This window comes from Littorina saxatilis, linkage group LG4 (genome assembly GCF_037325665.1).
Source record: "Littorina saxatilis isolate snail1 linkage group LG4, US_GU_Lsax_2.0, whole genome shotgun sequence".
Lineage (NCBI taxonomy): Eukaryota > Metazoa > Mollusca > Gastropoda > Littorinimorpha > Littorinidae > Littorina > Littorina saxatilis.
In genome coordinates, this window is record NC_090248.1 from 30,344,314 (window position 1) to 30,364,389 (window position 20,076).

The following is a 20,076-nucleotide window of genomic DNA, read 5'->3' on the forward strand; positions in this document are numbered from 1 at the left end:
TGACAGTGTCGGAGTGTGTTTATGTTTTATTGTCATTGATGTTTACCAGTCATGTTTCCCAAGGATTGTCAATATTTGCACAAGATTGGAAGAGTTTTATTGTTTTACTTTCAAGAAATTTAAGTTAAAGGGTTGAACAAGTTTCAGAGAATTGGTGTAAATTTTAGTTATATTTGCAAAGTTAATTGTTTTAGTTGCAGTATGCAACATATGTTCTGTACGTCCTGAGACAATGATTGTATTGGTCTCTTGTGCTTCAATGTTATGGCGACTTTTGATGAGCCAAAATAATAGCAGAAAATGTTCCGAAATGTCCTAAAGCTCTCCGACAGTTTCAGCCAAATGTCCCCAAATGAAAATTTCTAGCAACACCCCTGTAGACATGAATAAATATGTCTCTGCTCAGACCTGATTTTGTCATATTTTGGGACGTCTTAAATGGGATTTATCCTGTACAGCTCTGATAGTGATACATGCTGCCATGATGAAACCCAGTTTATTGCAACACAACGTGATTGTCACAATAATTTGGCAATATTATCGTTCCCATGTCACCAATGACAATCAAAGGAACCTATTTTCATGGTACTAATTTGCATGAAAAAAGTTTTTTCTTTGACACACTTGGTTGAATTAATTTTGTAGGTGACATCTATGTCAATTTGCTATATTAATACAGCCATCCTGTAGATTATTGACATGTTTCCAAATGAAAGGACGCTTTTATTTCATACATGTGAAAGCCCGGCCAGATCTGTGGCAGGGAACTTGATCCGGTGTGAAGGAAGGAAGGACTGTGCCTTTAATTTATTGATTTGAGGAGATTTAATTCAGAAGTTGTGGTAGTCATGTGATGGGAAGATGGACCAGAGTGACATTTCAACTTGATTGGGATTTTTTCTATCTTCGATTATGAGAACTCTCACTATTTGAACATCTAGTTTTAGATACATGTAGGGTCAAGTCAGATTTGTAGTAGTTGAAGCGTAATAAACAAACAAACAAACATAACAGTTCACTGTCAGAATCAAAGAATAACAGGCCCAAGATTCTGTTCACAGGCATATCTGAGTTTTATTAAATGGTATTCATATAATGTGTACGTAACCTTGGTCATGGACTTGCAGAACTGTTTTAAAGTTCATCTGGATCATGGATGATAAGTTGGCTTTTTCCAGGTGTTTTAAAAGGAATGTCCAGATCCATCCTTGGGATACACTAACAGCTAAATAAAGTTGAAGCTCATTGGAGCTTCAGGTATAATGGGGAAGTACTCTGCACAATGCTGCTAATCTGGTTAGATGACGGAGTTGTCTCTCTTGGCCCTGGACTGAGCCTACTATCACCACCACTATTACTTCAGACTACTAGCAAAGAGCAAAAGTTGTGAAATAGTTGATGGTTTCTTGTAAGATAGCATTGACGTCAAGCCTGTACGGCATATTGTTGGCACTCCTAACACGGAAACGCATTGGTCAATCACTGAAGGGACCTTCAGGTATTATGGGGCAGTACTCTGTACAATGCTGCTGATCTGCGCAGACGAAGGAGTTGTTTCCCTTGCTCCTGGAGCCTACTCTCACAGTAATACGGTATAATAATTATTGTGTCTGGTCATGTTAAGGAAGCTGACTAATTGAAATTAGTCCCAGTTATATTTAACATACTGTTTACTATTTGTGAAGTCAACAGTATGAAGGTTTAAGAATGTTGGCATTGAAAGTCAGTCGGTTTGAACAGAATCAAAGGGGCGCCTGTTTATCGACCGTACCAGCGCCAGTGAAACACAAACACTCTGTTTGTTTGTGCCGTACGTGCGCAAGATCACGTAATGTTGCATCTCGTAGAAACTCTAAATCACTTGCTGCAGATCTCGTCTGAGAGAAATGAATTCCCGAGCTTATGTCGGATTAGCGTCACCCCAACCCTAGTTAGTACCGGGTGACCCTGCGCCTCTCTTGTAGTGATAATGAGTTTTTGCCGATAGCAAGGTTCTGATATACATGAGTTTAAAGCCAGGCTAGTCAGAGTTGTTAGTTGGTGCTTGCTGCGCAGATGAAGGGACTTGCATGAGGCAGGCAAAATCGCACATTGGGCTAATTGCCTCGAAAGAACGATGGAATATTGATTCTTCATCTCTACCTCAACGGGCACTGTGACCAGCGCGAATTAAGTAGGTTGAATTGCTATTTGCACCTTTAGGTGCTTTTGTATATTAATATGGACTTGGTCCTGGTTTTTCAGTTTTATTGTTAATTTACTACATTACATCAAATATTCACCAAATGAACATGGGACCAAAAACAAAAAACAAAAAAAGACCTAAACAAACGAACAACCGCGGTAGGCTAAAGTAGTTAGGTTTCATATTTCGGTAACAAAGCTGTCGTTCCCAATCTACAGGTATTAACAGAGAGATGATACACTGCCCCTGTTTAAACAATCTCAGTGAAGTTAGCAGGTTTAGGTTTTAATTCATCCTCGGTTCTTCTAGGGGCATTGAGAATGTCTTTTCATGTTCCGGCCTTCGTTTCTGTTCTCTCTGCGTACTGCTATTCACGTCTCATTTGTTGCTTTCATTTTCGTCTGGCAAAGAAAGTATGAAGCGGCGCCCCATCCTGAACTCAGGTCAAAATGAGTTCGGCTCATTCTCTCCCTGACAGGATGCCTTGAGTTTTCTTGTCTGGCAAGGAAACCGATTTTTTAATTTTTTTTTTTTTACATATTTAGAGCTTTTTGTAATGTATTATTGATATAAGCAGATTCGCGATCGTCGATAATGATTTTTCATGGTGTTTTGTAATTTTTGAATTACAAAGGAATTGATATGTAAGACAGTTTCAAGCGAGCTATTTTTTGCGGCTGTATAAAGCAAACAAATCTAAATATGGCAAAAGTGTCACGTCATAATCAACCGTTTGGTTTCGGCGCTCACTGGAGCAGACGATTTTTTCTGTAACCAGTTGACAGTGATGAAACCATATATTACGGTCTCCTTCCGGCAGCAGTCCCAAAATTTCGACTTGGTTTGAGCTTAGAACGATGTCTTTATCATAACTGTGAAGAACAGAACGGAGATCACCGGAGATCCGAAGGTCGGGAGTAAGGCGGACAGGAGGTTTCATTTGCTGTACCTTGAGTAGCAGGTGTGTTTGCCGGTGTGTGGGTTAGCATTTGATGAACTGCGTGTGTGTCAGTGTGTGTGTGTACAAATGTCTGTCCAAAATGCCAGGTTATCCTCCAGCGTCTGCGGTTGCATAGTTACATCCCAGGCGGTCAAACTTTCTGCACTGTGCGTAACTGATGCTTCATCATAATTCAGCGCCTGTGTGTGTGTCATTCAGCGCCTGTGATTGCAAAGCTATCTCGGGTCAGAATTTATCCGGACCTGACCTGCTCCTATTTTTGTATGTGTTATTGTCTCTTCCTTCAACTATCCCACGAACTGTCAAGTCTTTGCAACGTACCTCCGTCCACCAGTGACTTTGACAAATGGGCGTGGTCACACGTATGCAAATGGAGATGCCTACGTCATAGTGATTGGCAGGCATGTAGGGGTTGTATAAAATGTGACGTTGATGCGGTGGCCGTTGGCATTTTAGACGGGCTTCCTTCAAACCACACCGTATGACGGATCTGTCTCTCCAGTGTGAAACACCACTAACCTGGTAGGTGAACATTTTGGCTGATATTATCCTTTTCCGTCCACACTTGTTGTTACATGGAAAAATGATAGAAACTGACTTTCATTCTTTTTTGATCGCAGTGCCAATAATTGTTTTTTTTCTGGTGTAGCTGAACCAGATTGATTTTTGGGACGTAATATAAGGTGACGATGTAATGGTAGTAGAGTGTGTGCTATGTAAAGATTATGAATAACCGTACGCTCCTTGGCAATTACGTGTAATGAAGGACCGTGGACTTCTTGGCAGTTATATGTCAGTAATACAATCATGACCGTGCGCTTCAGTCTTTGTTGTTACACTGAGTGGCACCGCGAAGGTGCGGACAATTTCATTCTTTTTAATCAGAAAGAAATTTGACTCGGTCTTATATTTCCATGTGCGTGTTTGTATGCTTGCTTGCTGCAATTTTTTGTTTTGAAATTTTTGGGAACGCCGAAGAAAAACAGAACGTTTTGAGTGTTTACAGAAAACATTTTGATTTTTTTCCCTCATTGAGATTGTTACCCCCGGCCCCCCCCCCCCCCCCCCCTTCAATTTCCTGCCTTTTATATTCTCGGAAAAGCCACGTGAGCGTTAGTTCAATTCTCATGTTCTACATTGTGTTTTTGAGTCACTTGAGAAAAAGTGACTCTATGTAATCGGTCAGTGTTAGTCTGTCCGGCCGGCCGGCCGGCCGTCCGGCCGGCCGGCCGTCCGTAGACACCACCTTAACGTTGGACTTTTCTCGGAAACTATCAAAGCGATCGGGCTCATATTTTGTTTAGTCGTGACCTCCAATGACCTCTACACTTTAACGATGGTTTCGTTGACCTTTGACCTTTTCAAGGTCACAGGTCAGCGTCAAAGGAAAAATTAGACATTTTATATCTTTGACAAAGTTCATCGGATGTGATTGAAACTTTGTAGGATTATTCTTTACATCAAAGTATTTACATCTGTAGCCTTTTACGAACGTTATCAGAAAAACAAGGGAGATAACTAGCCTTTTCTGTTCGGCAACACACAACTTAACGTTGGGCTTTTCTCGGAAACTATAAAAGTGACCGGGCTCAAATTTTATGTGAACGTGACTCCCAGTGACCTCTACACTTTGACGTCTGCTTTGGTGACCTTTGACCTTTTTCAAGGTCACAGGTATGTCTTGAAGGAAAAAAATTGAAATATCATATCTCTGAAACTATTCATCGGATTTGATTCAAACTTTATAGGATTATTCTTTACATCAAATTATTTACATCTGTATTGTGTTGTGAATAGCAATTTCTTCCTGTCCATCTGATGCCTCATATAATATTCAGAACTGCGAAAGTGACTCGATCGAGCGTTTGCTCTTCTTGTCTTAACTTCTATCCCGTGCCCTTTACTCAGACGTATTGAATATAAGCATGTTGCTCAGCTCAACTCACCACAAATCCCCTTTCTTTTTCACTTTATGTGCTGACTTCAACATCCAGGTTATATTGTTGTCTCTGTCTCTCTCTGCCTCCTTTTTATTGCCGCGGCTTGCTTTAAATATGTTACTATAATATTCATTTGATTGTTTTCTCACTCTCTCTCTCTCTCTCTCTCTCTCTCTCTCTCTCTCTCTCTCTCTCTCTCTCTCTCCTAATATTGGCCTTACGGCGTACTCAGTAAAACAGCCATAGTCTCTTGTGTGTGTGTGTATGTATGTGAGAGAGAGAGAGAGAGAGAGAGAGAGAGAGAGAGAGAGAGAGAGAGAGAGAGAGAGAGAGAGAGACAGAGAGAGAGAGAATAGGTGATATGTAAATTCATAGTCCTTTGATCTTAGAAATAGACGGAATAATTGGATGAGACGGAAAAAAACCTTCGATAAATAATTTATTGTATTGCAGGGCAGGTGCGAATTCGTTTTCACGAGCCAATGACGTTTTCATTTCGTGTCCTGCTTCTTATCCTGGTTCAAATGGCCATTTATTTTGACGCTCGAATAATTAACATACGTTTGTAGTCTTCTTTACATCAGCAGATATCTATTCAAACCATCGTGTAAGGTCTTTATTGGGTGTTATTTGTATCTACTTTCCATTTCCTGAAGAGATCTCCAATCAGATTGTCGCGTTTGGTGACCGGAACTGTTGACACGTACGCAAGAGTGCAATGGTTAACTAAAAATTTGGCTTTCTAATTGAGTAGATCGTTTTCCTGAGAAGAGATGTCAATTTTCAAGCCGATTTATGGGTGTATTGTATCAACTATCTGCACTTAAAAAGAAATAAATTACTAACGTGTTTGTCGGCCACTTTTCGTGTCAGTCTCGGGCATGAGCTAAGTATCATGCAGCGCCTTTTGGTGCACACGATGTTTAAAACCGGAAAGTGGAACCTTGCAAGGTCAGCAGAAAAGAACGTGTATTTTTAGTCCTTTTCGACATAATCGGGTATGTCACATGACCAGGGGATAGGCGGCGATTTGGGCCATACATGGTACTCTTTTTTTCTCAGAATAGTTGCCTCCGAGAAAAATACTGCTGACCGACTGAACAACTTATTACTAGAAAACCAGTTCACGTCAAGTCAGTCGTGGTTCCTGCAGAACAGGCAAGGCTTTATGTTTTATACACGTTGAAAGCTACATTTTCATGTGCCTTTTTCGTTCGTACTGCTTAGTCGACCAAGGCGGCATTCACAGTTAAGTTACGGGCTATTTACAGCCGATACGTATCGGTACTCCCGCTCCGCAAATCTGCACACACACACACACACACAAACACAAAGAAGATATTACAACTTACAGGGCCGGTCAGAGGCCTATCCTCTTTTAAGTCGAATATTAGGAACGGTGTTTGTGGTACAGCTGCACTAAACTTGACACACGAGTGTACCCGACTCTTTGCATGCATGTGTACCCAGGATTAGCAAAATAAACACAGCACAGGCTCATGTGATTCTGACGAGCATAATTATAGTCACTCACTGATAAGATCGACTGGGACACTTTCAGGCGGCATCGAAAAGATTGGTTCTTTCACCCCAGCGTTTTACTGTGCTTCGGACTGGTCTTTTCTGGATCTGCTCGGTCTCTTAGACTCAGTGGGCCCACCTACTTATTGTAAGTCGCCACTGCCAGTTACAAATATATATATATGCATGTGATATTTTGCAAAGTCAAAATGCCATCAGAAGTTAACTTTATCACGCTGAAACCAACTGTCACTTAACTGATGCGAAAGCACAGCACAGTACGCAGCTACAAGTTGTATAATTTAATTAAGTGCTTGTAGAGAAATATGTGCGGTGCGTTGTGATTTTCGCGGCTTTTGATTCGTTTTGATACTAGTTTCGGAGATGACACATTTGTAATCTCTGTGACAGAAGTACTTAAATTACTGCATGGGCGTTTTGAGTTCGGCAAGCGAACGAAAATCGCATAAAATCTGTGTGTTTATTGCCAGTACTCTGCGTCAAGAGTATCTGGAGCGCAAAACCAGAGTGGAACTGAGAAATATTTGAAATGAGAAAGGAAGCGTTGCACTCTTGTTTTTCTATCAACAGGATAATCTGACCGCAGCCAGAGTGAAACACTGTGTGTGGTTGTTGTTGTTATCTCCTGTGGTGATTGATACAGGTTAATGCTGGTGATTGTCCTCACTCAGTTTCATAACTTCGGGCAGCAGGTGTGTGTGTAAATCAGGGCATTGATTTTAGCATTAATTTTCTCTCTCTCTGTTGTTGCAGATTTGTGTGTCGCTTTCAGTGCAGAGCACACACACGGGACAAACTTCTGATTTACAATCAACTGAACAAATTCAGGAATCAAGCAAGCATCCTAGACTTGCCAAGTTGTCGGAGACCAAGTATTTTTTTGAGATAGCTGAAGGTGAGCGGTTTGTGTGTGTGTGTGTGTGTGTCTGTCTGTCTGTCTGTCTGTCTGTCTGTGCGTGTATTTGTGTTGTTGATGATGTTTTGTTTTTTTACCTTTATTCATGGTCTTCGTTTTCGTTGATTTGATTTCATTTGCGGAGTTTCGACACTACATATGTGTAGCTCATATGGTAGAGCACTGGACTTGTGATCGGAAGGTCGCAGGTTCGAATTCGGGCCGGGACGGACACGGGTCAACTTTATGTGCAGACCCAGAGACGGAAGCCATGTCCCACCCCCGTGTCATCACAATGGCACGTAAAAGACCTTGGTCATTCTGCCATAAGTGCAGGTGGCTGAATACACCTAAACACGCAGACACCTGGGTAGCGCGACTCCGTTGCTGCTAGCTTTCCACTGGGAGGAAGCGACCCGAATTTCCCAGCGATGGGACAATAAAGTAATGAAAATGAAAAATGAAAAATGAAAAGTAGTGTAACATGTACCACAATGAAATAGCGAAGGCCTACGTTATCATTTCGGGTCAGAAGACAGGGGACTCTTTCTGTGAATGGGAACAGCTTATGTTTTTAGCCGCAAACGTCACGCATAACACGACAAGCCTAAGGGTACCCAACGATCAACAGTTACTTCTCGCATACTTATACCGGGAAGATGACATCTCACGCGAAATACAGTGGTACCTCTGATTAATAGAGGACCCCCTTAGGACAAGGCAAAAATGTCCCTACATTGCAGGCGGAAGGTCGACTTCGGTCAAATTTCGAGAGACAACAGAAAATGTCCTCTTATCGGGGAGGTGGGGGGGGGGGGGGGGGGGGGTCGGGTAGCAGGTACCACTTTGTGGGGAACAGGATCCTTCATTCAAGTGAAATTCAATGGAGAATTCTTTTTTTTTTTACGGTGTGCAGGATTCATGGTATGATTATGACCTTCTTTTCTCCGATTGGCTGACGTGATTGTTCAACGTGGCTAGTTGTGAACAGTTTGTCTGCGTTTGAGAATATTACTGTTTTTTTGTGTTGTTATCAGGAAGTATGAATAGATTGTAACACGAGACACCAGGATATATCGTCAGTCTACACGGTATGGCGGGTATCGATTGGCATACCCAGAAATGATGATAATGAATTGCAGCTAGGTTGCCCAGTTCGTCTCGGTAGTTAGTCTGTGTCATATGAGAGAAAGATTGTCTCGTGTGATGAAGCACAGACGCCCCATGTTATGTTTAGTAAGATCAATAAACAAACAAGTCGCGTAAGGCGAAAATACAATATTTAGTCAAGTAGCTGTCGAACTCACAGAATGAAACTGAACGCAACGCAACGCAGCAAGACCGTATACTCGTAGCATCGTCACTCCACCGCCCGTGGCAAAGGCAGTGCACGTGGAATTGACAAGAAGAGCGGGGTATTCGTTGCGCTGAGAAGGATAGCACGCTTTTCTGTACCTCTCTTCGTTTTAACTTTCTGAGCGTGTTTTTAATCCAAACATATCATATCTATATATTTTTGGAATCAGGAACCGACAAGGAATAGGATGAAAGTGTTTTTAAATTGATTTCGAAAAAAAAATTTTGATAATAATTTTTATATATTTAATTTTCAGAGCTTGTTTTTAATCCGAATATAACATATTTATATGTTTTTGGAATCAGCAAATGATGGAGAATAAGATAAACGTAAATTTGGATCGTTTTATAAATTTTTATTTTTTTTTACAATTTTCAGATTTTTAATGACCAAAGTCATTAATTAATTTTTAAGCCACCAAGCTGAAATGCAATACCGAACCCCGGGCTTTGTCGAAGATTACTTGACAAAAATTTCAACCAATTTGGTTGAAAAATGAGGGCGTGACAGTGCCGCCTCAACTTTCACGAAAAGCCGGATATGACGTCATCAAAGACATTTATCAAAAAAATGAAAAAAACGTTCGGGGATTTCATACCCAGGAACTCTCATGTCAAATTTCATAAAGATCGGTCCAGTAGTTTAGTCTGAATCGCTCTACACACACACACAGACACACACACAGACACACACACAGACACACGCACATACACCACGACCCTCGTTTCGATTCCCCCTCGATGTTAAAATATTTAGTCAAAACTTGACTAAATATAAAAACAGAAAACCCTTGGTTATTCTTTTACCCTCTTAAAATAAAAACAGTTTTACATTCTGCTTCAAGCTTTTAATGCACGCGTCAGATACATTCACTACCACTGTTGAGAAAATGTGTGTTAGTTTTAAGTTCTCGTTTGTTTGTGTCTTCTTCTTTTGTTACACGCCCTTTCAAATGTGGGTGTAGATAGGTTTCACGCTGTCTGTCCGTCCGTCTCTCTCTGTGTCCGTCTCTCTCTCTCTGCCTCTGTCTCTCTCTGCCTCTGTCTCTCTCTCTCTGCCTCTCTCTCTGCCTCTGTCTCTGTCTCTTTCTTGCTAGCACACACCTTTCAATAGTTTCAGCCAATAAACCGCACAATTACTTAAAAATAGTGCGCAGTTTCTGTCACATTAAACCTAATTTTGGATTTATTAGACCAATTTTGGAATTATTTACTACTGCATTGGGAACAGGGAGTGTCCTGACCACTTGAAGGTCATACCTTGTTTTGTTTTGTTTTATCTTTTTATATTTAGTCAAGTTTTGACTAAATATTTTAACATCGAGGGGGAATCGAAACGAGGGTCGTGGTGTATGTGCGTGTGTGCGTGTGTGCGTGTGTGTGTGTGTGTGTGTGTGTAGAGCGATTCAGACTAAACTACTGGACCGATCTTTATGAAATTTGACATGAGAGTTCCTGGGTATGAAATCCCCGAACGTTTTTTTCATTTTTTTGATAAATGTCTTTGATGACGTCATATCCGGCTTTTCGTGAAAGTTGAGGCGGCACTGTCACGCCCTCATTTTTCAACCAAATTGGTTGAAATTTTGGTCAAGTAATCTTCGACGAAGCCCGGACTTCGGTATTGCATTTCAGCGTGGTGGCTTAAAAATTAATTAATGACTTTGGCCATTACAAATCGGAAAATTGTAAAAAAAATTAAAAATTTATAAAACGATCCAAATTTACGTTTATCTTATTCTCCATCATTTGCTGATTCTAAAAACATATAAATATGTTATATTCGGATTAAAAACAAGCTCTGAAAATTAAATATATAAAAATTATTATCAAAATTAAATTGTCCAAATCAATTTAAAAACACTTTCATCTTATTCCTTGTCGGTTCCTGATTCCAAAAACATATAGATATGATATGTTTGGATTAAAAACACGCTCAGAAAGTTAAAACAAAGAGAGGTACAGAAAAGCGTGCTATCCTTCTTAGCGCAACTACTACCCCGCTCTTCTTGTCAATTTCACTGCCTTTGCCATGAGCGGTGGCCTGACGATGCTACGAGTAAAATGGCATTGCGTTCAGTTTCATTCTGTGAGTTCGACAGCTACTTGACTAAATATTGTATTTTCGCCTTACGCGACTTGTTCTTCGTTCATCTAGTTCAACGTTTCGAGTTATCGTTATACTCAAGTCTTCCACTGACTTCCCCACGGAGCATGTTGGTCGACAGAAACAAAACAACCCACCCAACTCGTCCCATAACACTGTGGCCGTTACATGTATCCCTTTCAAACAGAAACGTTAATCACAGAATTATACTCTTTAAATGGCTTCTTATACATGCCTACGCACAACACATCGACCTGCTTTCGCACGCCAACTAACCGGCTCACGCTGAGGAGACTAAAAGTGCAGTCAACGCTAGGCTGATTACGGAAATAAAAACCTGTTGTCCATGGTATAATGTCCAATCGTTCTCTGACCGTATTCCAGGTCTGCGGTCAACCACAGCAATGACTGTTTTCCTCCTCTTGAGCGAATAATGTTTTCTGACAGTCGGGGGGGAGGGGCGGACGGACGGGTAGCTAAATCGTGACGAGGAGATTCAGTCACGCATCATTAATTCATCGATTTAATTTGCTTGATGTCCTAGTTATTGTTGAGTCGTGTGTGTGTGTGTGTGTGTGAGGGGGGGGGGGGGTAAGAGAGAGAGAGAGAGAGAGAGAGAGAGAGAGAGAGAGAATCACATTCTCTGTGTATGTATGTGTGTGTGTGTGTCTGCCTTTCTGCCTGTCTGTGTCACTGGGTGTATGTCTGTGTCACCGCTGGGTGTTTGTGTGATAGCTTCAGTGTCCTTTGACGTTTAAACACTTTGCACTAATAGTTTGATTGGCAGTGTTTTTGTTGGCATTTTGTGAAGAAGCATGCATCTAAACTGACTTTGAAAGCTCACCAGTACTCGTATGTGTTATGATGACTACAGCAACAGTGAGCCCCAACCAAACATACACACCAGCACTAATCCCATAGAAGTGAATGCTTCATCATTTTCTCACGTTCTTGATATTGGGGGAACGATTCGAGGTGTTGGGGAGAGGGTTGGAACTTATTTTGCAGGGTGGCATGTGCGGGGCAGGTGGCGAGAGTGGGGTAGAGAGAATGTTGTTGGGTGGAGAATGTAGGTTGCGTAACAATGAAGGGTAAACGGCCGGGGTTGAGACAAGAAAGGTCTGCGCTTGCTGTACAGTAGTTATACATATGCACAATCTGTGCAGTTTTACTGTTTATAAAAACTCGGCATGTCAGCAACTTTTTCAACAGAGAGAGGGAGGGAGGGAGGGAGGGAGGGAGGGAGGGAGGGAGGGAGGGAGGGAGGGAGGGAGAGAGAGAGAGAGAGAGAGAGAGAGAGAGAGAGAGAGAGAGAGAGAGAGAGAGAGAGAGAGGGAGGGAGGGAGAGCGAGAGAGAGAGAGAGAGAGAGAGGCCAATGTGGAATTATTAACTTTGTTTTCCACATGGCATTTTCTTTTTACATTTAGTCAAGTTTTGACTAAATGTTTTAACATAGAGGGGGAATCGAGACGAGGGTCGTGGTGTATGTGTGTGTGTGTGTGTGCGTGTGTGTGTGTAAAGCGATTCAGACTAAACTACTGGACCGATCTTTATGAAATTTGACATGAGAGTTCCTGGGAATGATATCCCCGGACGTTTTTTTCTTTTTTTCGATAAATGTCTTTGATGACGTCATATCCGGCTTTTTGTAAAAGTTGAGGCGGCACTGTCACACCCTCATTTTTCAATCAAGTTGATTGAAATTTTGGCCAAGCAATCTTCGACGAAGGCCGGACTTCGGTATTGCATTTGAGCATGGTGGCTTAAACATTAATTAATGACTTTGGTCATTAAAAATCTGAAAATTGTAAACACAATTTTTGTTTTATAAAACAATCCAATTTGACGTTCATCTTATTCTTCATCATTTTCTGATTCCAAAAACATATAGATATGTTATATTTGGATTAAAAACAAGCTCTGAAAATTAAATATATAAAAATTATTATTAAAATTAAATTGTCCAAATCAATTTAAAAACACTTTCATCTTATTCCTTGTCGGTTCCTGATTCCAAAAACATATAGATATGATATGTTTGGATTAAAAACACGCTCAGAAAGTTAAAACAAAGAGAGGTACAGAAAAGCGTGCCATCCTTCTTAGCGCAACTACTACCCCGCTCTTCTTGTCACTTTCACTGCCTTTTGCACTAGCGGCGGACTACGTTCAGTTTCATTCTTGCTGAAAAATGGCAGCTACTTGACTAAATATTGTATTTTCGCCTTACGCGACTTGTTTCTTTCTTTTGTTTGTTTGTGTACTGGTCCTTTAACTGAACCCTTCCGGGCTTCGTTGTCGTCCTTGCATCCCCGTACTTTGCTTTGAAAATCTTCTTTTTGTTTTTGTCCCGACTCTAAATTCTTTGCCTGTGGCTGCGGTTGCTCCAGATGGTTGTAAAAGATACTCCCTCCTCAGTTTCAGCCCTCGCAAATTCAGAAGAAGAAATAAGACAAGAGTGTCTTTATGAGGCAGAGGTGGCTGTTCTTGTAGCAGGTGTATGTTTACACTGTTCGTGATTCTTGCGGCAGTTTTGCCGCTGCTGACATTTACAGTTTAGTGGCCTACAGCAAATACTCATCTTAAAAATGTCACTTTTAGTTTTACTGTTGACTTTGATGTCGCACAGGGGACAGGTTTTAAACCAAACGATCCTTCAGTGCATTGCGTCAGATGTTAACTCGGTCACCATCTATACAGGTTTAAGCTACATTCGTAGCCTCAAGTCACTTTTCCCTACCTCTTTGACGTCATTGCCGTTTGTTGGGGCATCTGTGGTTCTGGATGCATTTGGTAAGTATAGGCAGAATAGTGGAACCCCCCCCACATTAAGAGCTCCAAACGCTCAGAGAAGCAGGTCTCGAACGAGTCTTACAAATTAAAATGGAGGTAAACTTACAAAAATTATGAGTAAATAAATCTGACCCACTTGGGGCTTAGAACAAAAAAAGGGGGGGGGGGGGGGTGGTGTCTTAAAAGGATGGATCGTAAATTTGGGTTCCACTGCATACATGTCAAAAGCAGGTAGGAATTCTTTGTGGAGGGCTTACAAAGGTCACGATTTGTACTTTTTGTGTCAACCCAATCGGGCTGAAGCGTTTGAAGTCAGTTTGAGTTTTTCCTTATTACTTGACTTATTTCGCTAAGCCTATATTACCGTTCTGGTGATCGTGTCATTGAATTGTGATTTAAGTGTTTTAATCGTGATAGTGTACTGTGTAAATAACTCGTGAATCTTTCAGACTGCCAGCTAGATTCTTTGCAAAAGTAATACTTGCACGCACACAAATTTGACTAATCCCCAGGACTCTGGAAAACCCGTTGCTATGATACATAGTGGTAAACAGAATAAAAACATGGCCATTACGTCAATAGCAGACTTTAGCTGTAATGCGGTTGAATTGTAATAGGGTGGCCTCACGGCTTAGCAACACGTCCGGCCACGGCTTAGCAACACGTCCGCTTGTTATGACAACCAAGAGCAGGAAATAACTCTTCCTCTGACCCACTTGTCTGTCTTCTTTCTGTCTGTCTCTGTTAGTCTCTGTCTGTATCTGTCTCTCTCACTCTCTCTGTCACACACGCACGCACATACACTAATACACATACACTAATACACACACACTCATACACACACATACTCTTACACACTCTTACACACACACACACACACACACACACACACACACACACACACTCTTACACATACACACACTCTTACACACACACACACACATACACACACACACACACTCACTCACTCACTCACTCACTCACTCGCATACATACACACACACTTCTCAAACTTTTAGAAGAACGACTTGGATCTATTCAGTCTTACTGACAGATCATTGGACTTTCCCTTTTCCTGGGAAGCACTTTCGCCTATTGGCAGTGTGTTTGTTAATCCTGCATTCACTATTGATCAGTGCACTTTCAAGTGGAGTGATTCTTAAGTGCAGTGGAGTTTCTGTCAACATATCCTGTTATGGTTGACGAGATTTACAGCTGAGACCCTATATTTTTCTCATTGACAAGTGCGACATGTTTGAAGTATGAAGTAAAAGAAGGACGAGATTTACAGCTGAGACCCTATATTTTTCTTATTGACAAGTGCGATATGTTTGAAGTATGAAGTAAAAGAAGGACGAGATTTACAGCTGAGACCCTATATTTTTCTTATTGACAAGTGCGATATGTTTGAAGTATGAAGTAAAAGAAGGACGAGATTTACAGCTGAGACCCTATATTTTTCTTATTGACAAGTGCGATATGTTTGAAGTATGAAGTAAAAGAAGGACGAGATTTACAGCTGAGACCCTATATTTTTCTTATTGACAAGTGCGATATGTTTGAAGTATGAAGTAAAAGTAAGGACGAGATTTACAGCGGATACATGATTGTTTTTCTTATTGATGTGTGTGTGTGTGTGTGTGTGTGTTTCAAAGACACTGAGTAAAAAACGCATGGGCGTTTGGGCTTTAGGATGAAAACTTCAGTTGTTAATAATACTACTTTGCTAGCATGTTCCAGAAATGCAGAGCAGTGATAAAGGAAGGTTTGATGAACAATGGGTTAATATGTGGATGAATATTATGTGTCTTTATATGGTAAATTGTGAGAAACAAATTGAGGCAGATTAAAGATGTTGGATCATATAATTTTCTCTCTTAAAAGATGAGTAACAGAGAAAGAGAGAGAGAGAGAGAAAAAGAGAGAGAGAGAGAGAGAGAGAGAGAGAGAGAGAGAGAGAGAGAGGGAGAGGGAGAGGGAGAGAAAGCGAGAGAGAGAGAGAGAGAGAGAGAGAGAGAGAGAGAGAGAGAGAGAGATGTAATGTGTATGCATGGTATGCAATATTTGTCCCCAGGTTTGTCTTTTGGAAGCTTGCCGACACACAGTATAGGTGATAAACATAGGGCTTTTGGAAATATGTGCGGAGGTGGCATTACCATTAACACATTATTATCGATCTTCTCAATGGACAAGAGCAATTGTTGCTGTTTTAGTGCATGATGACACTCTGAGAAATGTTTAATGTCTGAGGCCCCGAAAGATCCCATCAGTTAGCTGAAAGCTTTTCACAGTTTATTACTTTCTGACTGCAGTTTATCAGAATTGTTATTGATAATTGTGTGAGGAGTCCAAAAGTGCTTAATCTTCATTATTATTGGCTCAACTTGTTTTGTTTCAAAGTTCATTTGATTTAGGGACTTTAATTGTTTTTATCTCATCAAAGTTATATTGAAGAAATGCGTAAATAGGGGCTTGAGTATCATTAACCCTCATTTTGGGTTATTTTGGGGAACTGAAAGTCTAGCCTGATCTCTTCGCCTGGCTGATATTTGTATGCTCCACTTACAGTCTCGCTTACTTTTTTTTCTCGGAAAGATTTTGTTTGTTTGTTTGTTTAACGCCCAGCCGACCACTAAGGGCCATATCAGGGCGGTGCTGCTTTGACATATAACGTGCGCCACACACAAGACAGAAGTCGCAGCACAGGCTTCATGTCTCACCCAGTCACATTATTCTGAGGCGGAGCAGCCACTAGATTGCCAATTTTAAAGTCTTAGGTATGACCCGGCCGGGGTTCGAACCCACGACCTCCCGATCACGGGGCGGACGCCTTACCACTAGGCCACCGTGCCGGTCTCGGAAAGATGTGTTGATCACTACCCCTTGGTGTGATGGTTGCTTGATGGGTTGCTTTTACTGTGTACCTAGTTTGTCTGGTAGATAGAACTGTTGCAGTTGCAGCCAATGAAAACAGAAGAAGAGGAGGCAGAGATAAACAACCAGTGGGAAAATAGCTAGAAAAGACGCACTTAAAAACATCATCTCAAAGAAAGACAGCAGCAAGCTGAACAAACAAACTCAAACATGTGGAAGTAAGAATTCGTATGCTAACAAAGTGCATTCCTTCTATTCCGACACAGATAAAGCTTCAAGATGAAACTCGCCTGCCCTTTCCTCAACAAGTTCTCCATGAGTGGGATCCGCCAGTGCGCCCCTCAGCTGCTGAACATGGCCAAGAGCTGCCCCATCATGTCACGCACCAAGGTGGCTGCACACTCCAGCGCTGCCGCCAACGCCGGTGGATCCAGCAACAACGCTGGTAGTGACGCGACGTCAGGAACCAAGAGAGCTGTGTCCACCACCACCACCAGCTCCTCTGCCACTGGGCTGGCTGCCGAAGGTGAGAGGAGGGGGCTGGTGAATTCATGTGCCCTGATAATGTGCAGAGATGGAAGTTCCCATCCAGAAATCTGCATTTTGAAAATGGTTTCAGATAAAAAAAAAAAGGGCGGGGATGTAGCTCAGTCGGTAGCGCGCTGGATTTGTATCCAGTTGGCCGCTGTCAGCGTGAGTTCGTCCCCACGTTCGGCGAGAGATTTATTTCTCAGAGTCAACTTTGTGTGCAGACTCTCCTCGGTGTCCGAACACCCCCGTGTGTACACGCAAGCACAAGACCAAGTGCGCACGAAAAAGATCCTGTAATCCATGTCAGAGTTCGGTGGGTTATAGAAACACGAAAATACCCAGCATGCTTCCTCCGAAAACGGCGTATGGCTGCCTAAATGGCGGGGGGAAAAACGGTCATACACGTAAAATTCCACTCGTGCAAAAAAAAACCCACGAGTGTACGTGGGAGTTTCAGCCCACGAATGCAGAAGAAGAAGAAGATAAAAAAAACCAAATAAATCAGATAAGTTTACGGGTTTTGAAAAGAGAAACCCGGTAGAAGCTTTTAATAATGTGTAGATATTTTTGCATTTCTGTGCATGTAGTGGATCCATTTTGTGGATTGTTAACTTTGAAGAATGGATGTAAGGTTTGTTTCATTTGGGGATCTAAGGTGCTGTTGCCAAATTGCAGAAGGTACTTAGAGATTTTTCATTACTCATCACCTCATGATCATTGCGCAATATGTTTTGCATTTCTGTAACTTGCTGATATTGTGCACGTGTCAGTGGTAACAACAGAAGTTTTGCTGTTGTGTAACCATGCTCAAAGTTTTCCTAGCTTCTGCCTAGCAATGTCAGAGGATGACCGCAGTGTTTGTGTGTTTCCTCCAGGAGCGACCTCCAAGTGCCCGTTCCTGAGCAACGATATGACGATACGCATGACCAGCCAGGCCCAGCAGGACGATGCTATCCAGATGGAGGAAGACCCTGTAGAGGAGCAAGGTAGGTTCCACACGCACGCTGTAAAATCACCGCTAGCTGCACTTGAAACAAACAGAAACAATGACCACTGGACTGGAGCAAGGTATGTTTCACACGCACGCTTTAAAATCACCGCTAGCTGCACTTCTCTATTGTGAAGCAAACAGAAACAATGACAACAGGACTCACCTGAAACGGTTGGTTTGACATACACAAAGAAACACTGAGCGTGAACAACATGACGATCTGCAGGTCTCAAGTTACCTACTTGATGTGAAGCAATCAAACAGATGTTAATTGAATAACTGCATGACGAATGAAAGTTTCTCCTTTGTACACCATAATTGTAACGAACGTGGGTCATTACAGTGATACCTACGATGAAATGAAACCCTCGGGACCAGTCAAAAGTGTCCCTACATTTCAGGTGGTCTGTCATGAAAGGTATATTTTGGTCAAGATAATTGACCAAGGGACAACATGTGTCCTTCCATGAACTGTGTCCGCTAACTGGAAAGGCCTTACATCACAGGTTCCACTGTATCGCCTTAGTACAATTTTTATTTTAACTACAGTGGAATCCCAATTTTAAGACCCCCCAATTTAAGACTCCTCCTTTTTAAGACTTTGTTTTCTCAGACTTTCTGTTCCTAACCTCTGTAAAATTGTATGTAAGAAATGTTAAGTCCTTTGTACTGGAAACTTGCATTCTCCCAGTAAGGTAATATATTGTACTACGTTGCAAGCCCCTGGAGCAATTTTTGAGTCACTTGAGAAAAAGTGACTCTATGTAATCGGTCAGTGTTAGTCTGTCCGGCCGGCCGTCCGTAGACACCACCTTAACGTTGGACTTTTCTCGGAAACTATCAAAGCGATCCGGCTCATATTTTGTTTAGTCGTGACCTCCAATGACCTCTACACTTTAACGATGGTTTCGTTGACCTTTGACCTTTTTCAAGGTCACAGGTCAGCGTCAAAGGAAAAATTAGACATTTTATATCTTTGACAAAGTTCATCGGATGTGATTGAAACTTTGTAGGATTATTCTTTACATCAAAGTATTTACATCTGTAGCCTTTTACGAACGTTATCAGAAAAACAAGGGAGATAACTAGCCTTTTCTGTTCGGCAACACACAACTTAACGTTGGGCTTTTCTCGGAAACTATAAAAGTGACCGGGCTCAAATTTTATGTGAACGTGACTCCCAGTGACCTCTACACTTTGACGTCTGCTTTGGTGACCTTTGACCTTTTTCAAGGTCACAGGTATGTCTTGAAGGAAAAAAATTGAAATATCATATCTCTGAAACTATTCATCGGATTTGATTCAAACTTTATAGGATTATTCTTTACATCAAATTATTTACATCTGTATTGTGTTGTGAATAGCAATTTCTTCCTGTCCATCTGATGCCTCATATAATATTCAGAACTGCGAAAGTGACTCGATCGAGCGTTTGCTCTTCTTGTTTGATTAGTGCTTTTGTGAACAAGAAACAATTAACAAGTGGCTCTATCCCATCTCCCCCCTTTCCCCGTCGCGATATAACCTTGAACGGTTGAAAACGACGTTAAACACCAAATAAATAAATAAAATCTGTAAAATTACCCCCATTTTAAGACTCCAAGACCCAATTTTCCCAGATTTGTGTAGGTTTTAAAAGGGGGGTTCCACTGTATACAGTGAAAACTGTCAAATACGGTCACTGGACTTAGCGGACACTCGCAGAATACGGACAGTCAGTCTCCGCACGGACTGCTTTACACTGTAAACACCTCGGCATTACGGACGCGGACACGTATTTTGGGTCCATAATAAGTGTGTGCGGCCAGATCAAAGGCATTGTGATAGCTGGGTGGCCTTGTTAAAAGACACGACCTTCTTCCCAGGGGTCAATGACCCAGTTTTTGCCATGAGAGGTGGT

General features: G+C 41.6%; 1 protein-coding gene across 3 annotated transcripts in view; it reads left to right on the plus strand.

Annotated features, from left to right (window-relative positions):
• The window catches only part of LOC138964460 (5-aminolevulinate synthase-like), a 48,470-nt gene that overhangs the window by 6,912 nt on the left and 21,482 nt on the right, over positions 1-20,076 (plus strand). The window contains exons 1-4 of one of the 3 annotated variants that reach the window (XM_070336426.1): positions 3,513-3,668; positions 7,382-7,523; positions 16,921-17,180; positions 18,061-18,171. In XM_070336426.1, the coding sequence (XP_070192527.1) occupies positions 16,934-17,180; positions 18,061-18,171 (358 nt within the window). In that variant the 5' untranslated portion in view covers positions 3,513-3,668; positions 7,382-7,523; positions 16,921-16,933. Of the gene's footprint in view, positions 1-3,512; positions 3,669-6,621; positions 6,756-7,381; positions 7,524-16,920; positions 17,181-18,060; positions 18,172-20,076 lie in introns of those variants that run through there. The other 2 variants (XM_070336428.1, XM_070336427.1) reach the window with 2 other exon arrangements.